The 20,267-nt window shown below is 41.2% G+C and overlaps 1 protein-coding gene across 2 annotated transcripts in view; it reads right to left on the bottom strand.

Moving 5' to 3' along the window:
- kiaa0825 (KIAA0825 ortholog) overlaps positions 1–20,267 on the bottom strand; it is a 119,834-nt gene that overhangs the window by 88,866 nt on the left and 10,701 nt on the right. For both annotated transcript variants that reach the window (XM_085425259.1, XM_085425260.1), the window contains exons 3-10: positions 17,335–17,503; positions 16,792–16,986; positions 16,495–16,680; positions 16,025–16,349; positions 7,215–7,382; positions 4,962–5,035; positions 4,530–4,787; positions 197–474 (exon numbers count right to left, since the gene is read on the bottom strand). In XM_085425259.1, the coding sequence (XP_085281385.1) occupies positions 197–474; positions 4,530–4,787; positions 4,962–5,035; positions 7,215–7,382; positions 16,025–16,349; positions 16,495–16,680; positions 16,792–16,986; positions 17,335–17,503 (1,653 nt within the window). The remainder of the gene's footprint in view (positions 1–196; positions 475–4,529; positions 4,788–4,961; positions 5,036–7,214; positions 7,383–16,024; positions 16,350–16,494; positions 16,681–16,791; positions 16,987–17,334; positions 17,504–20,267) is intronic.

Below are 20,267 nucleotides of genomic sequence, written 5' to 3'. Positions count from 1 at the left end.
CAGATATAGCATTCATGAGAACAGGAATTAAATGGAAACCAGGAGACATAATGTCACTGGCCGTGGCAGTCACCAGGTCTAAAAAAGTTGGGAAAAAGACAAAGCATGGGAGCAAGGCAAATAAATAATTCAGCTGCGTGAAGTTTAAACAAAATAACTGTAAATGTCCATAAACATCTGGAAACACACTACTTACATTTTAGCTGCAGCAGTACTGGAATCCTTCAGCCTGGCACTGTAGTGCTCTAGTCGCTGGTGCACATAAATGCAAGTGGCCAGTAGAGCATGCAAGTTCTTCAGGGGAGCAGAGGATGGTACCTCCAGGGCCCTCTCCTGCAAACGACCCAACATGGCAAATGCTGCTCTGCCACATGACTCTATAAAGCTTGATCGCACCTGCAGAAGAGAGCTCTCGTTGCAGGCTGCTGCCAGTGGTAGTAAGGCATCCATTTCAGACATGACTGCTCCGCAAAACTGAGGGGGGAGAGAGATCGCAAATATGAGGCAAGATGATTTCAGTAACAGAGGGAAAATCTGTCAGTAAGAGGAAACAAAAAAAAAAAAAAAAAAAAAAAACTGTAAAAAGAGACCTCATTAAATGTAAATAATGGAACATTTGTGAGAAGTGATCAGAATGACAAGGATTCAAGACTGAGCTGAGTATTACACAGGCATTTATCTTGTGTTTGCCTACTACTGAAAACAGTGACAAGTGCAAACGATGAATACAAATATCTGAGGACATGCACTCGGCATCAACTTTGCTGTTAAAAATTCACAGCATTAGGTCAAACGAAAAAACATCAGTCATATTTTATAACATTGTTAATCACCGTAGTCACAATCTAATACAAATTTTACAACACACTGGAGGAGGTGGAAGTCAGACAGGAAAGAAGCTTGGCCCAATAAAGACGCACCACAGCATTTCAATCAGGTTGAGTTCTGATCTTTCATTGGGGCCATTGCAACGCACTGATAGTTTCTTTTTCTGTTGGAGATTTGTGGCTGGGCTTAGGATCATTGTCCTGATGCATGACCCAAATTCGGCCAAGCTTTATTGGTTGGACAGATGGCCTCACATTTGACTCTAGAAAATTTTGAGTTGACCATGAAGTCCTATGTATACCAATGATTACATTGTGTCCAGGTCCTGTGGCTGCAAAACAAGCCCAAGGTATTACACCTCCACCATTATGTATGACACATGGTACAAGAAGTTTGTGCTCATATTCTGTACATAGTTTATACTAAATGTGGTACTGTGCATTATGGTCAATCATCTTGGTCTTGTCTATCATTGTTCCAGGAGTGCTGAGGTTTGTTCAAATGCAACTTTGCATTTGACTTAAGATGTGGCGCCACTTCTTTTCAGAGAAAAGATTCTTTCTCCCGGTAGCGCTTCCAAACAAGAAAAACTCAGTTTTCTTCTTAGTGTACTTTCTTGAACTTTAACATTTAACATGAGATGTAGCTCTTGGGATTTTTTTGCAGTTTCTCTGAGTATTGCACAGTCTGACCTTGGGGTGAATTTGCTGGGAGTTCCACACCTGGAAAGATCCTGGCAACTGTCTTGAATGTTTTCCACTTGTGAATAGTTTTTCTCGCTGCAGAATGATTGGCTTAAAATTGTCTGGAAATGACCTTATAACCCTTCCCAGATTGATGGGCAGAAAGAACTGCTTCTCTAAGGTCATTGTCGATATCTTTCCTTCTTGGCATTGTACGAATCAAACCAGCAAAACTTCTGCTTTTATGCTGTTGATAAATTAATCAAATGTCAATTTTTTTACATTACTGTGAAAACTTCTTACACAGCTGTATTTGTGAATCCAAATGTATAGACCTAAAATATGCATATGCTTAAGTTATGAGCCAGGTGGATCAGTAGAAGCCTTAAAACATAGCACAAGGCCCATATCTGCTGGATCTATTTATCTAGGTCACACTGAAGAAAGAAAATAACACTCAGAAGACTGTTGCAGTTTAATCAATCAGTCAGTCATAGTGTGAATCACCTGCTTCTACAGTCACGGGATTACTTGACTAGCTGTCGGAGAGGACTGAGAAGTTCAGCATTTCTATTTCTGTTACAGCTAACAGTGTGTCTGCAGCTGACAATCTAACAATCTCTTCAAACAATTTTCTCGATAAAAGCTTTCTGTGGGGCCGGCAAACAATGACCGCTTGGACAATTAAGTCAATACAGGACTGAATGTTGTCATTAGGAGCTTATATTTGATGGGAGAAAAAAGGAGCATAATGGAAAGATCCTGAAGAAGCATACAAATACAGTATTCGCACACATATAAACACTCACACACTGAAGCCAGTTGAAGTCAGTCTGAAACCTTAACTAGCTAAGATCAAAGCGTGTGATCCCACCAGGACTATTGCAGCAAGGTGAAAGAGATTTTATAAAGTGCTAGCGAGCCCTGTTTATGTGTGTGCAGAATGTGGAGTAGACAGACAAGTGAAGAAATGAACACGCAGGTGAGGGCTTCGCTAAAGTCTGAATACAGAAAAGGCACTTCTGCTGCTATAATAGAAAGCTGGCATGAAGGTTAGAAGGGTCTAGTAAAACAAGGAGAGTTCAATCCCAGGTTCTGACAGGAGGGTGAGTTACAGCTGTTGAAAGCAGGCTGTTTGTAATTCATCTATCTGCCAATAATAAAAGTACATCATCAAGTACTGTGATGGATGAACAGTATCATTGCAACCTGCATATTTATGGTAATATAGACAGAGGAAAGTGGGTTCAGATAAAAAAGCGAGGACTGAGGTATGAACAAATGAATATAAATGTGAGAAATATTGATCTATCATAATATCTTTCTACCGGCAATTTTCAAGGTTTTGTCTTGTAAAAAGTAAATTTGCTCTTCTCAGACACTAGAGCATGTTCAAGCATATTCGAGCAAACACATAGAGTATGTGTGTATAAACACATATACCACCCCTCCCACACACACACATACACACATATATGTATTTGTCTTGAATATCTTTTTAGCTCAGTGTTATTGAATTCAAATGCATGCATGTATAACCTTTGGGCTGAAAGACTCATCTTTGAAACGTTGACCTACACATAACTACGCTGTACAGGTCCTGAGTACAGACAAATTCTGACACTCGTTAGCAGTGAGAGCCACAAATACTGTCAGTGTAAAAGGGTTAGGGGAGGAGAGAGTGGGAGGAGGGAAGAAAGGTGAGGCAGTAATGATAAGAGTCTGAATAGTGCTCAGTGTAGGGGAGAGTGGTGGGTAGTTGAGAGGAAGATGAATGTGAGTTGGGGAAAGTTTCAGGTAGAACTCCCTGAAAAGTTGTTCGGAAAAATTTAAAAATGCAGAGAAAATGAAGAAAAGCGAAAGTGAAAAAAAAGAGGAAAAAAACAGCATAGTGACAGTGTGTATGTGGCTGGCCACACTGGAGATCCTTTTGTAGAGAGTTAAATTCTAAACCTTGTCTCACATTAGACACCAGCCTTACCTTTGGAGAAAAGTCAATCTCTGGTTTCTGCTTCACCTCTCCCTGCCATTTCTCAGGCCCTCTCTCACCCCTTCTGCTTATCCTGCTTTATTCTGTTCACTAACCAAGCCTCTTTGCCTTCATAATACATCCCTAGATCATTAGTGCACCATATACCCTCCACTTTCCACTTTCAACACCTTTCTCTACATCCCATCTAACCTACATAGTGGTTAAATGTTTTTTTTTTTGTTTGTTTTTTTTTTTGTCTTTAGAGAACTCTGGTAATACTGATGACTTTTTTCGAGGAAACTTTTCAAGGTGTCATGCCCAAATCATTCGGGCCCTCTTTTGCACAGAGACCTTTCTGCTAGGGTAACAAAAAACATTATTCTCCCTGGGTCTAGGTATTGTTTGGAGACTTGCATTGTTCTGGGTGAAGAGGACAGTGAGTCCACTGTGTATGGCAAAAGGAACTAGCACACAAGACTGCACGACAATGAGGGCCTTGTACAGATATTGCTCATAGAATAAACCTACGCATTAGACTCATGTGTGTCTTCCTTTTTTGCACGTTTGACAACAGCTGAGTTTTACACATTTAGTACACAAAATAATTGACTAAAGGAGAGAGAATAAGGTTCTGAATTAGTGCTATTTGGTACTGAATGATAGAAAGGACTTGATATAAGGAAAGGTTAATAAGAGGAATCTATCTCTATAATGAGAGCAATGGGGGTATTTAACAATAGGAGAATTCAGAAGTTAAATTCCAGCCTGTCTGCACCTTTATTTTCTTTTTTAAATTATTCTTAAAGACAACAGGAGTAACCACAGGAGAAATTCTACTTTTGCTTGATTAAGGCCCTGCACTGTATTAGTGGGCTAATTTGATCTACAGTAAAACCAAACATTCCTCCAGCACGGCTTGTGTGACAAGAATCATTGGATAACTACATACTAATAACTAGAGCTACTTAAGGACTGCCCTGAAGCAAATGTACTTAAATCAAATTACAATTAAACATCGGTTTACTCGACACTATGTGCAAGAGTACCTTGGCTATCATTCTGGGAGTCTCTGCCTCTGAGTAGGAGGAGAATGTGTCTTCTCTGAGATGTGTGTTGCTGGCAGTGGTGAAGGTGGGTCTAGTAATCAGGCTCAGGGAGACAGAGAGATGTCCAGAAGAATGCAGTTCGTCTTCTTGTTGTAGATTCTTAGCACAGACATTATCCAGCACCACCTTTACGCAATGCTCCATGTGAGGGACTAGTCCCTTGAATGCTGACCTCCAGTTGAACTCCAGAACCTTTGCCTGGCAAACAGGAAATGAGCCAACAGCCAATTAATGTCTGAATGGTGAAGGGAATACTTTACCTGTTCATTTCACTGCTATAAAACACTGCTTGTTTGCAATCCTAAAAAAAAGTTAATATGCCCGCATGATACGAAATAGTTGTAATGATAAAGAAACATGTAAAAGTTGTACCTTTGTTGTTTCTGTGGTGGATTTCTTGCTCTCAGTTGTGTTGTCTGAATCCTTTTTGCTTTTTTTCAAGATGCCTAAAAGCACGATAACGTTTTTGATCAATTTAAAGAGATTTATTTTACAGTGTGACTAGGAAACAGCTCAGTCAAACTTACAAGTTATCAACAATGACAATGAAACTTCAGAAAAATCCTGGTTTGAAAATGAATCGCGATAATCTGTAATATCTTTCATGGATTATTTAGAATGACTACGTCTATATTAAGTATACTGTTATTTCCCTATTGGCCAACATGAGAAGTATAAATGCACATGCCTCAAATGGAGTAGAAAAAAATTGCCACTGGCATTTGCTTTAAAAGTCTAAATTTGGGGTTTAAATTTGATTTGAACCCAGATAGTATGAGCCTTAAATCGGGTAATTCCATGAAGGGAGCCTGTGTGGGAAGAAGGGGGAGTGTAGGAGGGGCTGACATGAAGACAAGCGTACAGGATGTTGGGTTAGGGTTGCAATTAAAAAGCCTGAACATCAAGGCCACAGTTTCCTAATCAGAAGGCGAAGAGTAAGACCCCAGGCGAGGCAATTTAGCTGAACAAGACCGCATGCAATGGAAGAAGAAGGAAGCAGCAAGCGCATCACTTTTTGACCTTTAAGCCCATCTGATGAATTTCTGGTAATTAAGCTGTTTGATTGCCTGGAATTAATGATTTGGATAACTGCCCTTTAAAGGCTGTTTACCTCCCTGTAAATTGAGCCTTTCTGCAAGTCTTGTTTTTGTAAATGTAACCTTTATGGAAATTACTCCATGCACCAAAAGCTTTCATTTAACATTTCCGCAGCAGCAGTTCAAAGGGGAGAGAGGAAAGGGATACTAAAGGCTTATATAACACCCCAGATAATTCCCAACTAAAATAACACATTTCTTCAGACACAACTCGAGACTTTTGGAAAGAACAAGTAAGTAACAGTGTGTGTGTGTGTGTGTGTGTGTGTGTGTGTGTGTGTGTGTGTGTGTGTGTGTGTGTGCATTTATTTCAATTTTCTGTGAATTCTATGAATTTAAAGGTATTAAAAGGAATTATGTTGTCCTTGTTTGACCACTGATTTAAAGAGAGGATTTTATTTTTAGATACATAATCTTGTACACTCACCAGACACTTACACTTAATTAGGTACACCTTGCTAGTACCAGATGCCTAGCCCTTTTTTTTTTTTTGCCTTAATTGTGGCTTAATTCTACGTTGCACAGATTTCACAGTGTGCTGGAAACATTCCTCCTCCTTCGGTCCACATTGACTGACAGCATCACATGGCTGTTGCAGGCTTCTTGGCTGAAAATTCATGATACAAATCTCCTATTCCACGATATCCCACAGGTGACTGTGGAGGCCATTTGACCATAGTCAACTCATTATTGTATTCAAGAAAAATGTTTGAGATTAATTGAGCTTTGTCAAAACATCACTTGGTGCATTATTCTTCTGGAAGTAGCGGTCAGAAGATAAATGGATGGACATGGTCAACAACAATACTCAGGTAGGCTGTTTAGATAGTATAAACGGCAGTTTCTGAAGTACTTGGACCATCCTGCCTGGCTCCAACAACCATTCCAAGTCACTTAAATCGCCTTTTTTCCACCATTCTGGAGCTCATTATGAATTTCAGGAGGTCACATTCCTTATATGCACTGCTGTCTAGTGATTGGCTGATATTTGTTTTAACAAGAACACACAAGACCAATAATAATTTTCAAAGATAAAAAACAACAAATCAACAAAAACTTACCAAGCGTCTTAGTCAAAGTATATGAAGAGTTTATTGAAAATGGAAATGGATTGGCATTTATATATCAGTTCTGTTGTATCAAAGCACTTTATATTGCATGATATTAGGTTTGATGATGGTGAAGGAGACACTGTCTAAAAAGTCCGATCAAAATCCCCCATACTGTAGGTGTTCAGTCATTTTTACATCATGCTTTAATACTTAGTAAGCCCCTGACTGAAACCTCATGCCCTATGAATTGGAGCACTGTTATCTTGGGAGAGGCCAACTGTGATCATTGTTTTGATTTGCTGTGACCCTCCATACTGTGGAGACATGTAGACATAAATCGTTCTAGCAAAATGTTGCCCTTGGCATGAAAGAGCCACCAAATCTCCTCATAGTTCAGGTCAAGAGTTCTTTTTTTTTTTACTTTTGTCTGTCATTTATAGATAGATACATGTGTGCATTTTTGAGTAACTGATTACCTTTTATAGGAGGAGTGTCTCCTGTACAGTCAATGAAGATCGTGTTAGTGACCAGCTCCTTCACATCGCTCTCAAATCCCAGCAGGGTGCAAGCCAGCTGGGTTAATGCCCTCAACTGGTGGGAGGTCAAACTAAAGCTCCGACTTTTCGTGGGAAGCTCCAGTGGTGCTGTCAAGGGGGGAAAAGAGAAGAGATCAAATAAACAGTGTGCATGCTTAGGAATGCATGACTAGCAAAGAGATGCACTACAGTTTATAGTTCAGTAAAGGAATAAACATTTTCATGAAAATGGGTTTTCAACCCAACCTCCCCGCCTACATGCACTCATCGGAAAACACCACCCTCCACAAGTCTTGCCTCGCACAACACCTCTTATAAATATCGACCCATTCATGTTTTCCCAAAACACGGCACAAACAAAGAGACAGCGAAAAAAATATGCAAAACTTTGCTCCCAGAGAAGTCACACATGCACATCCCTCTCTCTCAGCACAAAACTTTTCTCCCCATAACCCGCCGATGACCCCCTTGGCAAATATGGATTTCCCATTTTGGAGGCTGCCAAAGCCATCACCCAGGGGATGTTCCGCATTAAGCTGGAGAATGGGCGGCTAGGAGATGCGTTGCCATACTCCCAGACACATGCACAAATACTTTTGTGTGTCCGCTTAAATGAGCTCCTCCACTGCAAAGGCATTTGGGAATGGAAGAGCTCGGTATTAGCCTTGACTCTGAAAGCTCGGAGATGATTGAGCGTTGAGACGGGAAGAAGAGGGGGGTCCTTTTCCAATAATTGTAACATTATTGCCTCTGAATCCTAATGAAATTTTGCCATATTGTTAAACAAAATCTGACAATATGAAAACACATTGTCCCCAAGGATGCCTGGTTTAATCATGCATGAGGTTTGACTCAGTGTGCTGTGTGTGGGCACTTGCGTATGTTTATATGAGTGTTAATAAATGAGAGTCGATGAGTTTTTGTGTGTTTTCGTATCTGTTGGGTGTGCGCACACTTGTTTACGAGCATGTAACGCAGGCCATTATGAATAACTTGATTTGCAGGAGGTGCTCGAATGCACATTTGCACATGTCAGTCGTGCAAGACAATTGTCACACACCAACCGGATTTCTATGGCCTCCATGGAATAAAAATTCTGACCTCAAATTTTTTTGTTTTTCCAAGTCTACGTCTATACATATATTTATGTGCGTGCGTGTGTGTGTGTGCGCGCGGCTGTGTGAAATCACAAGTGAACAGATGTGTAATTTGGTGTGTTTGCTTACGTTCATGTATATGTGTGAGCGCGTGCATGTGTGTGTAATTAAGCTGCATGGGTCTGCAGCTTAGCAGCTCCTCTGTAATGGGGTCCAGTGGGAGTCTGTGCTAGAGAGACTACATCATGCTGCATGTGTACACGCGTGACCTGGCTGACACCCATGTGCCTGTCTCGTTCTCCAGCTTGCACATTCACGCACGCACCACCAATCTTGTCTATTTCTGAAGTCACCAGCAAATCAAGAGCTAAAGCTGTCAACAACTCAAGAGTAAACAATCAACCGGACAAGCCAGGAAATGTTGTTGATATAACCACACAGTTACTGCACCGGATTATCTAAAAAGTAGGGATGCATTAAGTTATCAGCCAAACATCGGCTGTGGCTGATAGTCACATTGCCATTAGCGTGTCTTCTTAATTATTGAATATCTATATCTGTGCATTATCCGTGTGTCTGTCTGTCTGAATACTCTCAAAACTGTATCCATTTTTAAAGGGTTTATTTTGTGGTACATAAATCTACGATCCATGTATGAATTTATGCTCGGCATGAAATAGCTATATACTATCTATACTATTTATCTATATCTATACTGAGTTCTCTGTTTTGCTTGCACAGGGATCAACAACCTCAAAAACAAAATAAATAGAATCGATAGTATAATTAAGAGTAACAGTAACACTGGTTAATTTGGCCAATTCAATTCCCAGTCGGTGCATCTCTACTAAAAAGCTGCCACTATATCCCCACCCTGTTGCCCCATTTTAACCTTCTCTGTGGCATACAGCAACCATTAACCCCCACCTCAGTCTAAGTATCACCTTTTCCAGAGCTTCTTTCTCCTCTTTACCATTCATTCTGTTCATTCCCTCAACCTGTGACCCTTTGACAGCTCCACTTGCTCACTAAGTCACACCCTAAATAGTCGCACGCATGACCTTGATGTTCAGCAATGCTGTGCCTCAGCCTTTCATTGGGGTCTGCAGCGCAGCTTATATAGGTATTTATAGTCGTCTCCCTAGCCAAATAGCCCTATAGCCATAGCAGTCTAGTACATAGCCATCTAAACCTCATTATACCTTTGTCACAACAGTGAGGCCAAATGAAGGCTCCCATAGCCACTTGATGGAGAGGGTGTGCTTAAAAGCACCCAGGTGTGTCATATAGCATAGTACATGGCATGTCTTATAGAGCAGAATGAGGAAGGGCACTAGCAGCCAGAAGAGTTCAACCAAAGGTCAATGTAGTGAGAATCAATAAAGGAGGAGCCAGTGGTGAAAGCAGGGCAAAAATGATATGTTTATACAGTATAACAGCTCCTTCCATATAACATTATGGACGGAGCTTATGAGTGAGGATGCTCCTATAAACAAAAAGACAAATGTTAAGCCATATTCTGTGATAACCATTAAAGCAGTTGGCATCTTATCAAAAAGCCCTCAAGGCAAGTAGCGCGTTATTCATCTTTATGTTTCATGCGAAAACAGTGCCATTGTTGAAAAAATGTCCAGGAAAAATCAAACACCGCAGGTCTACAGTGGCCAGTTTTTAGTTTGGATCTTTTAATAATGACAACAATGTAACACAAAAGTGGGAGGAAAAAAAAACAGAGCAGGTATTTTTGGCAAGCCATCATTCTTCTACTTTTCTCTGTGGGTTCCACCATCTCCACAGTCCTCTCTCTCACATACGCACACACGTGTGCACACAAACACTGCTCATGACTGGCAGAGAACAGAGAGAGAAGGGAGAGAGGAGGAGATCTAGGGGAAGGAAAAGGGGTGGTGGTTAGGGATGAAAACATGGGGAAGAGAGGGAGGGAAAGAGAGGGAGGGGCGGGATAAGGGAATTCCCTTAGCAGTTGTTATTGATTCCGGTGTTTACGGGCGAATAGTTTAGTGCCGTTTACAAAACAGAACAGATGCAGCCAGTGAGCAAAAAGGTAAACAATTGCTGTGTGGCGGGCTGCCAAATCCCCAGTCTGATGTATTAAACTCACGGTGAAGAGCATTTCCCCTTTGGCTGCACTTATTGCCACTTCATTTCCTCTTTGCTCACATACACATTCTCTCCTTCTTGTCATCTCGCGCCTTCTCTGCATCTTTCTCTTTCTCTCTCATTCCCTCGTTTATCTGAGGGAAAAGAAGAAAAAAAAAGGATGAGGGTGTAGGTGGCTTTTTTGCCACCTGGCTATTTTCCGTCCTTCTCTAACCCAGGAGGCCCAGTTCTTCCTAACAGAGCCATTAGCAGGGGGAATTGCATGTGTCTGACATGGCCGAAAACCAATTATTAGACACTTTCTACCAAATGATGCCCAAGTCTTTGGGGAATGGGCAATCATGCAATAATTTAGCCACTGATTTAATTTCTCTCCAGCACAGCATTCCCTTCCTTTTTCATCCTCCTGTCCCTCTATTCCTCTTCTTTCTTTTGCTCTGTCTCTCTGTAGTAAATCCGACCGTCTGAGGGTGGTCTGCCTATGCGATGCCACGCTGGACTATAGGCTCTTATCATGTCATTGCAATATGTGAAGGCAACTTTTCCATGTTTGTGCAAATGCCTGTGTCCTACAATACCCTCTACAGGTGATGTAAACATGTGGTTTCATTAAATCTCACCAGATAAGGAAAAAGTAATTTTAGAAGACAAGGCAATTTTAGTACATCTTACATATTGGAAAATCAAAGTGCTTTACATAGTTCATAAAATGAATAATACTAAATTAGACAGATGTCCTCTTGTTCAATGAGGCTTTTTTTATTTGTTTTTATTAATATCCTGAAAGTCACCTAAATAAAAACAGGGATATAATTCTAGAGCCTTGTTTACGTGAATCCTCTAACTCTAATTTTGAAGGACAGGTATTTTAACCGCTGTTATCAGAACAGATCAACATTTCACTCCACATTCAATGCATTCAAAGGCAATGAATTAAGCAAAATGCAAACATTTTCTTTTGTTCCATGAAAATCATGAGTCAAATGATGACTCTTGATTTGTTTTTGTAGCACTGTTCTTTGTAGCAACAAAATCCTTTATATACCTGTATTGACCTTTGTTAACATTTCCCAGTTTACAGTTCCTGAACACACAGTTAACACATATTGTACTTCTAAATGCAGAACAAACAGCACTGACTACACCTGACTTGGCACACTCCCTTGTTAGTTTTTCCTGCAGTGGTCATAGGTGTATAGCTGCATGAGTCTGTTAGTGCTCCACTTCACTGTTAACATGGAGCTATTGCCATGCTATACTTTCTCTTCCTGCTTGTGTTTTCTGTGTACCCGTGCCTCCTAGTGTGCTCATCTCTCAGGGTGTCAAGCAGGGTCATATGGGTGCCTTGGGGTACGTCTGTGCACCTTTCAGTGTGTATTTGGGTAGAAGGAGAGTATGAAGTCACTGTGGACCGGCTGCTAGGCCCTGTGACAGCTGGGGTCCTCTTCGTCAGTTGCGGCCCACTGCTCACCCAGACAGCCTTATTATGGGAGGCCTCCTGCCGTGATTTACCAATATATACTCTGACACAAGCACGAGCATGAACACACACACACACACTGTGATCTCTTGTGGCCCTTTCCATGGGTGCTGTCCAACCAGGGCACAGCAGGGGCCACCGAGCACTTCACATAAAGAGAAAGTAGCAATGTTTGATATCTCAATTAAGTTGCTCTGCAAGGAAGAATGTGTAGTTGTGACGATGGAGGTGGTGTTTTTTGTGGTTACAAAGACGCAAACTTTTTCTTTCGATTTGAATGTATTTTTGTGTCCTTTTCCTGCGTCTTATTTTGTTTCTGGCTCTCTTTGTGATGAGCACTGCAGTGACAGTGAGATAGAGGTTAAGATTTCTCTGGCTCCCTCTGCATACTTGAACCGAGAGGGCTGGATGAAGAACACGAAAGAATGTATTGTCCTGATGGGAGCATTTCATTAAATCCCACTTGTTTAGTGCCCTTGTTCACATCATTGTTTTCAAGCCCTCAGCGAATCACACTGACTCTTCATCACGAAGCGCTGGCTGCTCTCAATAAGCCAGCCATTTTTGTCTGTGCTTCCTCAATAGAAGGTGCCAGGAAAATGTTCATATCCTTGAGCTGTTCAAGAGTGATACACAAAAGCCATTGTGGCCACTCTGAGGAAATGGGGAAAAAAATAAATAAATGGCACGCATATGACACATTCTCAAGGGCCATGAAACATATTCTTTTCTGCCATTTCACTGGAGCCATGATTTAGAGAAGATGAAGAAGATGACAGACACACACATAAACACAACCGCAGAGTAAAGACCCTGATCTTCTCATTAAGATTAGTAAACAACCACTTGCACTGTTTGGTAACTTTCTTAACCAAGGGCTTCTCATCATGTGCAAGGAAGAGAGCATTAAATAAAAAAAACAAAAACACACAAAGCGACAAAAAAAAGAAGAAAAAAACAACAGCATCCATAAACTCCAAGCATCACACAAAGACATGTGCATACGTGTACTCAGTGACACACACAAACCCCTCTACCTAGCCCATAATTACATGGAGGCATGCGTGTGCACGTCCCAGGCTGACAGTGTATATAAACTCAGGCAGAGATATGATCTAGTGAGGAGCTGCTTTTATTAAATATTAACAAACGCCATTCCCAAGTAGCCTCAATCCCCACAAGCACCTCCAATGCCAGTCTTAGCCTCAGCCTAGCTATCTCGAGTCACTACAGAACCTCTCTCCCTGCTGAATAGGCTGCTGTGCTTTCTCTAAGAAAGAGTTCAGAGAGCCAGAAAGGGTGACGAGGGGGGAGTTGCAGTGATGGTGAATGTGCTTGCTATACATGTTCTAACTCAATCCTTTTTTATCTATAGGGAGCTGCCAACGTAGTCATATGGGGAAATTAGTGGAAGTGGAATTTAAATCAGTGTTATCGGAATGGGGTTGCAGAGTGTTTGAACAGAAATTCACAACCTCGACTTCACCCCTGTGGTCGATTGTTAGGGAAGAAAATTGTGAGTGCGCGTGCAGCGAAGTTAGAATGAATGCTTTTGATGTCCTACAAAAACACGAATCTCCTATGCATACATATGTAAATTACTGATGCCATATATGGAAATTTAATGATGCATTTTTAAAAAGGAGGTATTAAATGACTCTTGATATTGTTTTTTTAAAGTAGGCCTGAAATTAGTATGCTCACACACACACATCAGAAACAACCCAGAAAGGTCACTGAAAACAGAGTTTGTACGAACACATGTTGACTTACAAAGTCACGCATACACCTTAAAATGAAAATCAACAGGTGTAAATATATTGCACAAAAACACTTTTGGTAACACTGCCAGTTTTTCAGTTGCAATTTTTAGCTAATACAGTGTGGCAACTGTATAACTGTAAATGTCTGTATTTGCAATCCAACTTATACTTTCGGAAATCATATCATTAAGGGCCCAGAAAAATGCTTTTAAAGTATCAAAACTGTAGATAATGGTTCCCAAATGTAAAAAATATTACTTGCCTTGTTTTGGCAAAATTACACACACACACACACACACACACACACACACACACACGCGCGCGCACACACACGCGCACCACACCTAAACTTGGCCCACCCACTTCCCTACCGACTCAGTGAGGTGTGTTAGTAAGGTCTAAAGCCCGTATTGTTCCTGACCAACCAACCTGTCTCGCACTTGCCCCAGTCCCACTGTTCACCCCATTACACCTGGAAAACTAGGAGGAAAATGGGAGAAGAAAAAGGGTGAGAAAATGGACATGGAAGAGACGAAGTAAAGGAAAAGCAGTGAGGTGGAGGTGCTCAGACCCTTTAAATCTGTCTAGGTACAATGTCAAAGTCTGCCTTTGAGTCGGTGGGGTTAAAAGAGGAGGCAGATCTCGCTGTGAACGTTGTTAAATGGTTCAGTGGTTTGACAGTGGCTGATGCTACAGACAGCGCTACTCCCCTGGGAGTCCGCAGATTCTCCCAGGCATGGCTCTTATCAAAATATACCTACCGCCTGCCTCTTCTTCAGAAATAAACAATAACACAGCAGGGGAAGAGGGAAAGATCTAAGGAGTCATTGGATGCCTATGAAAATAGAATGCCTTTTTTTTTTTTTTACTGCTGTCATAATTGTCTTGACAATTATGGGTGTAGCATACAGTATAGACAGTAAAGTGTGAAAGCAGATTATGTGTTAATGTTTAAGCCATGGGCATTTGGATAGAGGATATGTGGTTTCCTGAGCTTTTTTTTTTTGTAGTGGGGGGACGACTTAAAAAATGAACAACAGGAAAATGTAATCCCAGTTGTAGCCCTCAAAGCTCTCTTGCAGCTGATAGTTGAACACACACACAAACGCATAAGTAAAGCCAGCACAGGCAAAACTGCTCCATTTTACCATCATTACACAGCACGGGTCCCTCGCTCCCTTTGGAGCCATGTTCTGCCTCCGGTGCTACATTTGACGGTTTGTTGAGCGGCACGTAGGTGTGTAGCCTCCACAGCGTTACGTGATCAAACAGCCCAACTGACGCATGGCCAATTATCCTGGCTCCCTCCTCTCATCTCACGTTTAAGGAGAGGGAAAGTAAAAACCAAAGAGGGAGATGGAAAGAGAGAGATGGGGGGGAGCAAAGCTGGTGGTGTGTTTGTCGAAGAATCGCAGATGCAAAAGTACTTCTCCCCCTGTTCCACAGGGAAGCTGACATGTGCACCATTTTTTGTGAAAAGTAAACAATGGCTCGCACACTTGTTTTTATTGTGAATGTTTGCCATCAGCGAGCTGTAAATAGGCCAAGATGAGGAAAACAACGAGAACGCTGAAGGAGGGGAAAAGTATCAGAGGGTGACACAGGGAGCGAAGGTTTGCCCTTTTCTGGTCTTTGTGTATAATACTACTTCTTCGTCCAACAAAGTGACACATTTTATATTAGTGGCAAATATTAAAATATACTTCTTGAGGTTTCTTTTCTCTCTAAAATACCATGGCATGTGTAAAAAGATCGAGAGAATGTTAAACTCTGCTCTTATCTTAACTGTCATCAAGCGCTTTGCAAATGTTACACTGCATATATTCTCTTAGGTTCAAAAGATTAAAGTGGTTAAACACACCTTGACCAAGCCTTAACTATTCCGAGATCAGGGCTTATTGCTGTCATAAATGCAGTATGAGTAAATAGTGTTTAAAACTATATTTGTCCTGGAAGTAAACCTCGTTATCCTGTTGGCAGGCAGCAACGAACGCAAACACAGAAAACAGTGCAGTAAAAAGAAAGCATTTATAATGGGAACAGCAGTTATTGACAGCCACTTACAGAGGCCTTGGTTCTAGCTCAGATCACTACCACTGGAGAGCAAAGACGGAGAGGAGCAAGAGAGAGAATCACCTCTGCTGGGTTACAATGAGAAGCAGGTGGAAAGAAGGCAGATGCGAAAGAAACAGCAACGAGGCTAAATAAACTAAATGTACTCTGCTACCGACAGAAAGAGGACAAAGAATAAATGAATGTAAAAACATTTAGAAAAAAAATTATGCTTACCTACAGTTGCCCGGGATTTGACTGAATACTTTTTTGTCTTGACGCTCGGGGCAGTGTTGTCTCTGTGAGCTGTCTCACATTCTCTCTCCATCAGGGAGGCAAACTCTGTGGCCACTGTATTGAGGTAGGCTTCATTAATAAAACCAAGGATCGTGTGTGGTTCTGCTAGTCCTGAAAGGACGTGGAGCTCCTCTTTGAGGGCTTGAGTCAGTATCGGCACCATGCTGCAGAAACCCATAGCCAGCCTGTCAAAACCAGTCTCACCAATTTGACTGGTGGACAGGGTGGAGTGCACAATACCCAGCACGTATTGCCGTGTTAGGCCCTGGATACACAAAAACAAAATATTATGTCTGTGTGAGATTAGCAGTGCCTTTGACATGCATGTGAAGTGAACACCCTCTATTCCCTCTACTCATCTGGAATTTATATGAACTGAAAAATGGAAATCGTTTCTTATTTTAGTGTACCTGGTAAAATTGCAGCACCTCTGACTCGGGATAAAGAAAGAACATCTGCTGCAGACACTGAACCCGTTCAAGGATGGACAGAGCGGTTGTTTGTCGAGGTCCAGGAAGCTCTGGACTACGGGGAAACAGTTGGTCCATCAGGTAGCGTCTGAGTCGGAGTCGCACATCGTCCCACACCTCCTGGATCTTTAGTAAAGATTAAAGATTAAAAGAAAAAACAGTAAGTACAAGTCAGCCCATAAGACATTAAATTAGTCTGTACGGAAACAGCGAAATGGATAATAAATGGTGCATTACCTCTAATGAAGCGTCTTCTCTGACTGTATGTACCAGCTGGATGGAGGAGGCAGTCAGTTGAGAATGAAGAGACGTAAGTGGGGATGAAGAAGAGTGGTTACAGGGGAAGCAAATACCGCACTGGGACGACAGATTCAGCAGTAGCTGAAGCGTCACCTCTTCTTTCGACTCTTCTTCAGATCTCAGGTACTGTTGCTGAAAGGAGAAGGTCATTTAAGATTTTAATTTCACAAGAGAAAGAGGAAAAATACCTGAAGACAGGGCAGTGCAGTATGAGCGTCTTCTAATCTTAACCGCTTATTCATAAACAAAGCTGCTGCTTACCAGATAGCTGGATATTTCATAACAGAAAAACACCGGAGTTAAGTGGGATTTGAGATCACAAACGATGAAATGATTATGATCACGATAAGTTATCAGACATCCAGCTTTCTCATTTTAGAGAGAAATTATGTGTTACAGATTGTTGGTGAAATGTTTACAAAGAATAGCTAGAGACGATGATGACGATAATAACGAGTCATTAGGATTTTGATGCATTACCAGAGCTCTGAAGAAGTCCATAAGCTCTTGATGTCCTTGGGTAACAGGCCTCACACTCTGTTGTGTTTTGAGGGAGAACCACTGCAGCCACTCTGTGGGACTCAGTGGACGCTCTGCTGTGCGGGAGTCTCCTATTTTAGCCTGGAGTTCCTTCAGCTGCTGTTCAATGCTGAGCACAAAAAAAGATATATTACAGAAATCAGAGAGCTAAGGACTATAAAACCATACAGAGGTTCCAAGTACAAGAATAAAACACATACCAAAGTAACCTTAACCTTAGTAAATTTAAGACATTGGATGGAAAGTAGATTTTAACCAGCAAAACAGAAAGAAATGAAATAGATTTTTAAAAACGCAACCTCATAAATTCAATTTTGTCTCAAATTTGTGACTGGACAAAATGTTACAGTCAAGATCATCTGGGAAGGAGCCTTCAATTTCACAGGTGACTTTTGAGACATTTAAACAAAAACAATCATTGAACCATACTCAAAAGCTGGTGCTACACCATAAGCACACAGGAACAATGCATAAAATATGTCAACGCAGCAGTGATACAAACAAAAAGACTCGGTGATAAAAATACACACGGACCTACACAGCACGTCACATTTGGCTCTCCCTCACTCCTATTCAGTGTCTCTGCTGTGAGAAGACACATACAGAAGCATCAACAGTAATGAACACAGACATCGATATATCAGTGTGCAAGTGTGTGCTAAGCATCTGGTGTGAAGTGGCATTACAGACATTGGCAGGCATCTGAGGCACACAGTTCTTGCAATCTCATGTCTTACTTGTCCCCTTGACACACACACACATACACAAACACACACACACACACACACACACACAGACAAACACACACACACACACATCGCTCTTTATTCAGTTTCCTCTTTAATGTGACGGATTAGAAATGACATCTTTGGGCTCGACATGTTTAGTCATTTCCATGCAAATCAATGCATATATATCTGGGTATGTAAGACGGTGCATGCATGTGTGTGCATGTGTGTGCGTACAACTACATACCTGCATAATTAAGCATGTATGCTGTTGTGAATGCCACTATTGTGTTCATTTTTGATTGTGTATTCATAGTTGAGCTTGTGCTCAAGGCTTTGTGAATGTATGTAGTAGTGCATATAGTGATAGTAGAGCTTGAACAAATCATCTGGAAGTCCACTAGCTGACGAAAAAAAAAAATCAAGTAAGAAATTCATATAAAGAAAAAAAAGTATGAATCACAGGGTTGATGATTAAATAATGGCATATCTTGGTGTCAATGTAATTACTTTGGGACTTTTGAGAGGTAAATTTGAAATGCATGACTATGTGATCTAGTACTTCCCGTGCCATAAAAGATAAATATTCAAATAGTGAAACAAGTAAAAAAAAAATATATTTTTTGCACACCTATACTTCTGTCTCTCAGACATGTGCACATATGCTTGTATGTGTGTTAGTATACATGACACAAAGCCAAAGTGCAATTTCCCCATCAGACAGCTCAGCTCATCCCCTATCGGGGACTATAAAGTGCCTCCTGCCCGCTCCTGGGCCACGAACACATCCAGATGTCTTACAATGGCAACACATTAAATAACCGTTCAATCTGACACATTTTCGTTTCAGAGGGGAAAAACGCAAGGGGATAAAATGTTATAGACTGTTACAAACTGCCATCCTGTAGATTGAAAGCTGCCTGATGATACTGTTCTCGCTCTCGTTAACTACCTTCCTCTCGCATTCTTTTCGTCTTTAGGCAGGCCAGATGATGCATCTCACTTTATTCTCTTGACACCAATGTGCCCACTGACAGAAACCCTGATTATAAAGTGCCGTTTTTGTATGTTTATAGAGATTTGATACCAGAAAATACTTGCTACACATATGTAGAACTGTCAGTTCTACATATGTGTAGCAAGTCTTTCACCTTACCATGTGTCTGTATGTGTGATTTTCTATTTCTGCCTTTCTAGGTACGCTTACTCCATAGGAAAAACATTGCCTTGTGACAGATTGTGAGTGCTGCAATTCTTCACTACATTTGCCCAAAGCTCACTGGTTGTAAAACACAGCTTCAGCAAGGTCCAAGCAAAACTCCGAACTGCCCATGGCGCTGTGTGTAAAATTAGTATACATCACTTTAAACAACACAATGGAGTGCTGAAATGCTGGTTTGTTTGTGCGAGACCTCTGGCTTTTCTTTCTCAAGGGAAAATATAGCAGTGAGTTCCTGATAAGCAGCAGTTCTGGATACAGTGGACTCCAAAGAACAACCCTTTACTTTTCTCTGTTTTAAATAACTCTCGGAACAGTTGCTGTAGATTAAATGGCTTCAGAGAGCATTGTATGTGTGTTTATGGTAAGTCATAAACATGGATGTTCATTCAGGGCTCCCCATCAGGACTTCAACATAGACAGAAGGTTTCAAATGGCTGTCCATCTGTGGCTCACTGCTCACCAACTCTCCAGTTCATGTAACACAAAAATGTAAGTAGACTGAACTTTCTACTTAGATAGCCTTGGACTCGTTCTTGCTATACACATGCAGTATATATCAGTGCGATTGACAGACATGTTTGACCAATATAAGGCCATAGACTGAGACAGGGGGGGAATTGCTCTAAGGCTTCAAGTTTTCCCCAGTTCCACTCTTCATCACCTCACTCTTGCCTTCACCCAAGAAAAGCATGCTCTAATAGCTACAGCAAATACACCTGCTCTCCGGGTACATTTTCAAGGCTTGACTCCATAGCCTTTTTCTCTCTCCATTTCTACTTTTTCTTTTCTCTCCCCTCAACACTCTTACTTTCCTAATTTTTTTTCTTTACTTTCGCCTTTCAATTACCCCTCCTTAAGGCCTTGTGCTCTAAGTCATAAAGTCAATGTGGATGGTCTGTGTCAAGAAGTCCATCCAGCTTTCT

This window comes from Rhamphochromis longiceps, linkage group LG12, assembly GCF_057381845.1.
Source record: "Rhamphochromis longiceps isolate RC_006_pf linkage group LG12, R_longiceps_female_GT1.1, whole genome shotgun sequence".
NCBI classification, from domain to species: Eukaryota; Metazoa; Chordata; class Actinopteri; order Cichliformes; family Cichlidae; genus Rhamphochromis; species Rhamphochromis longiceps.
The sequence above is the reverse complement of the archived record's forward strand: the minus strand, read 5'-3'. Positions and strand labels throughout refer to the sequence as shown.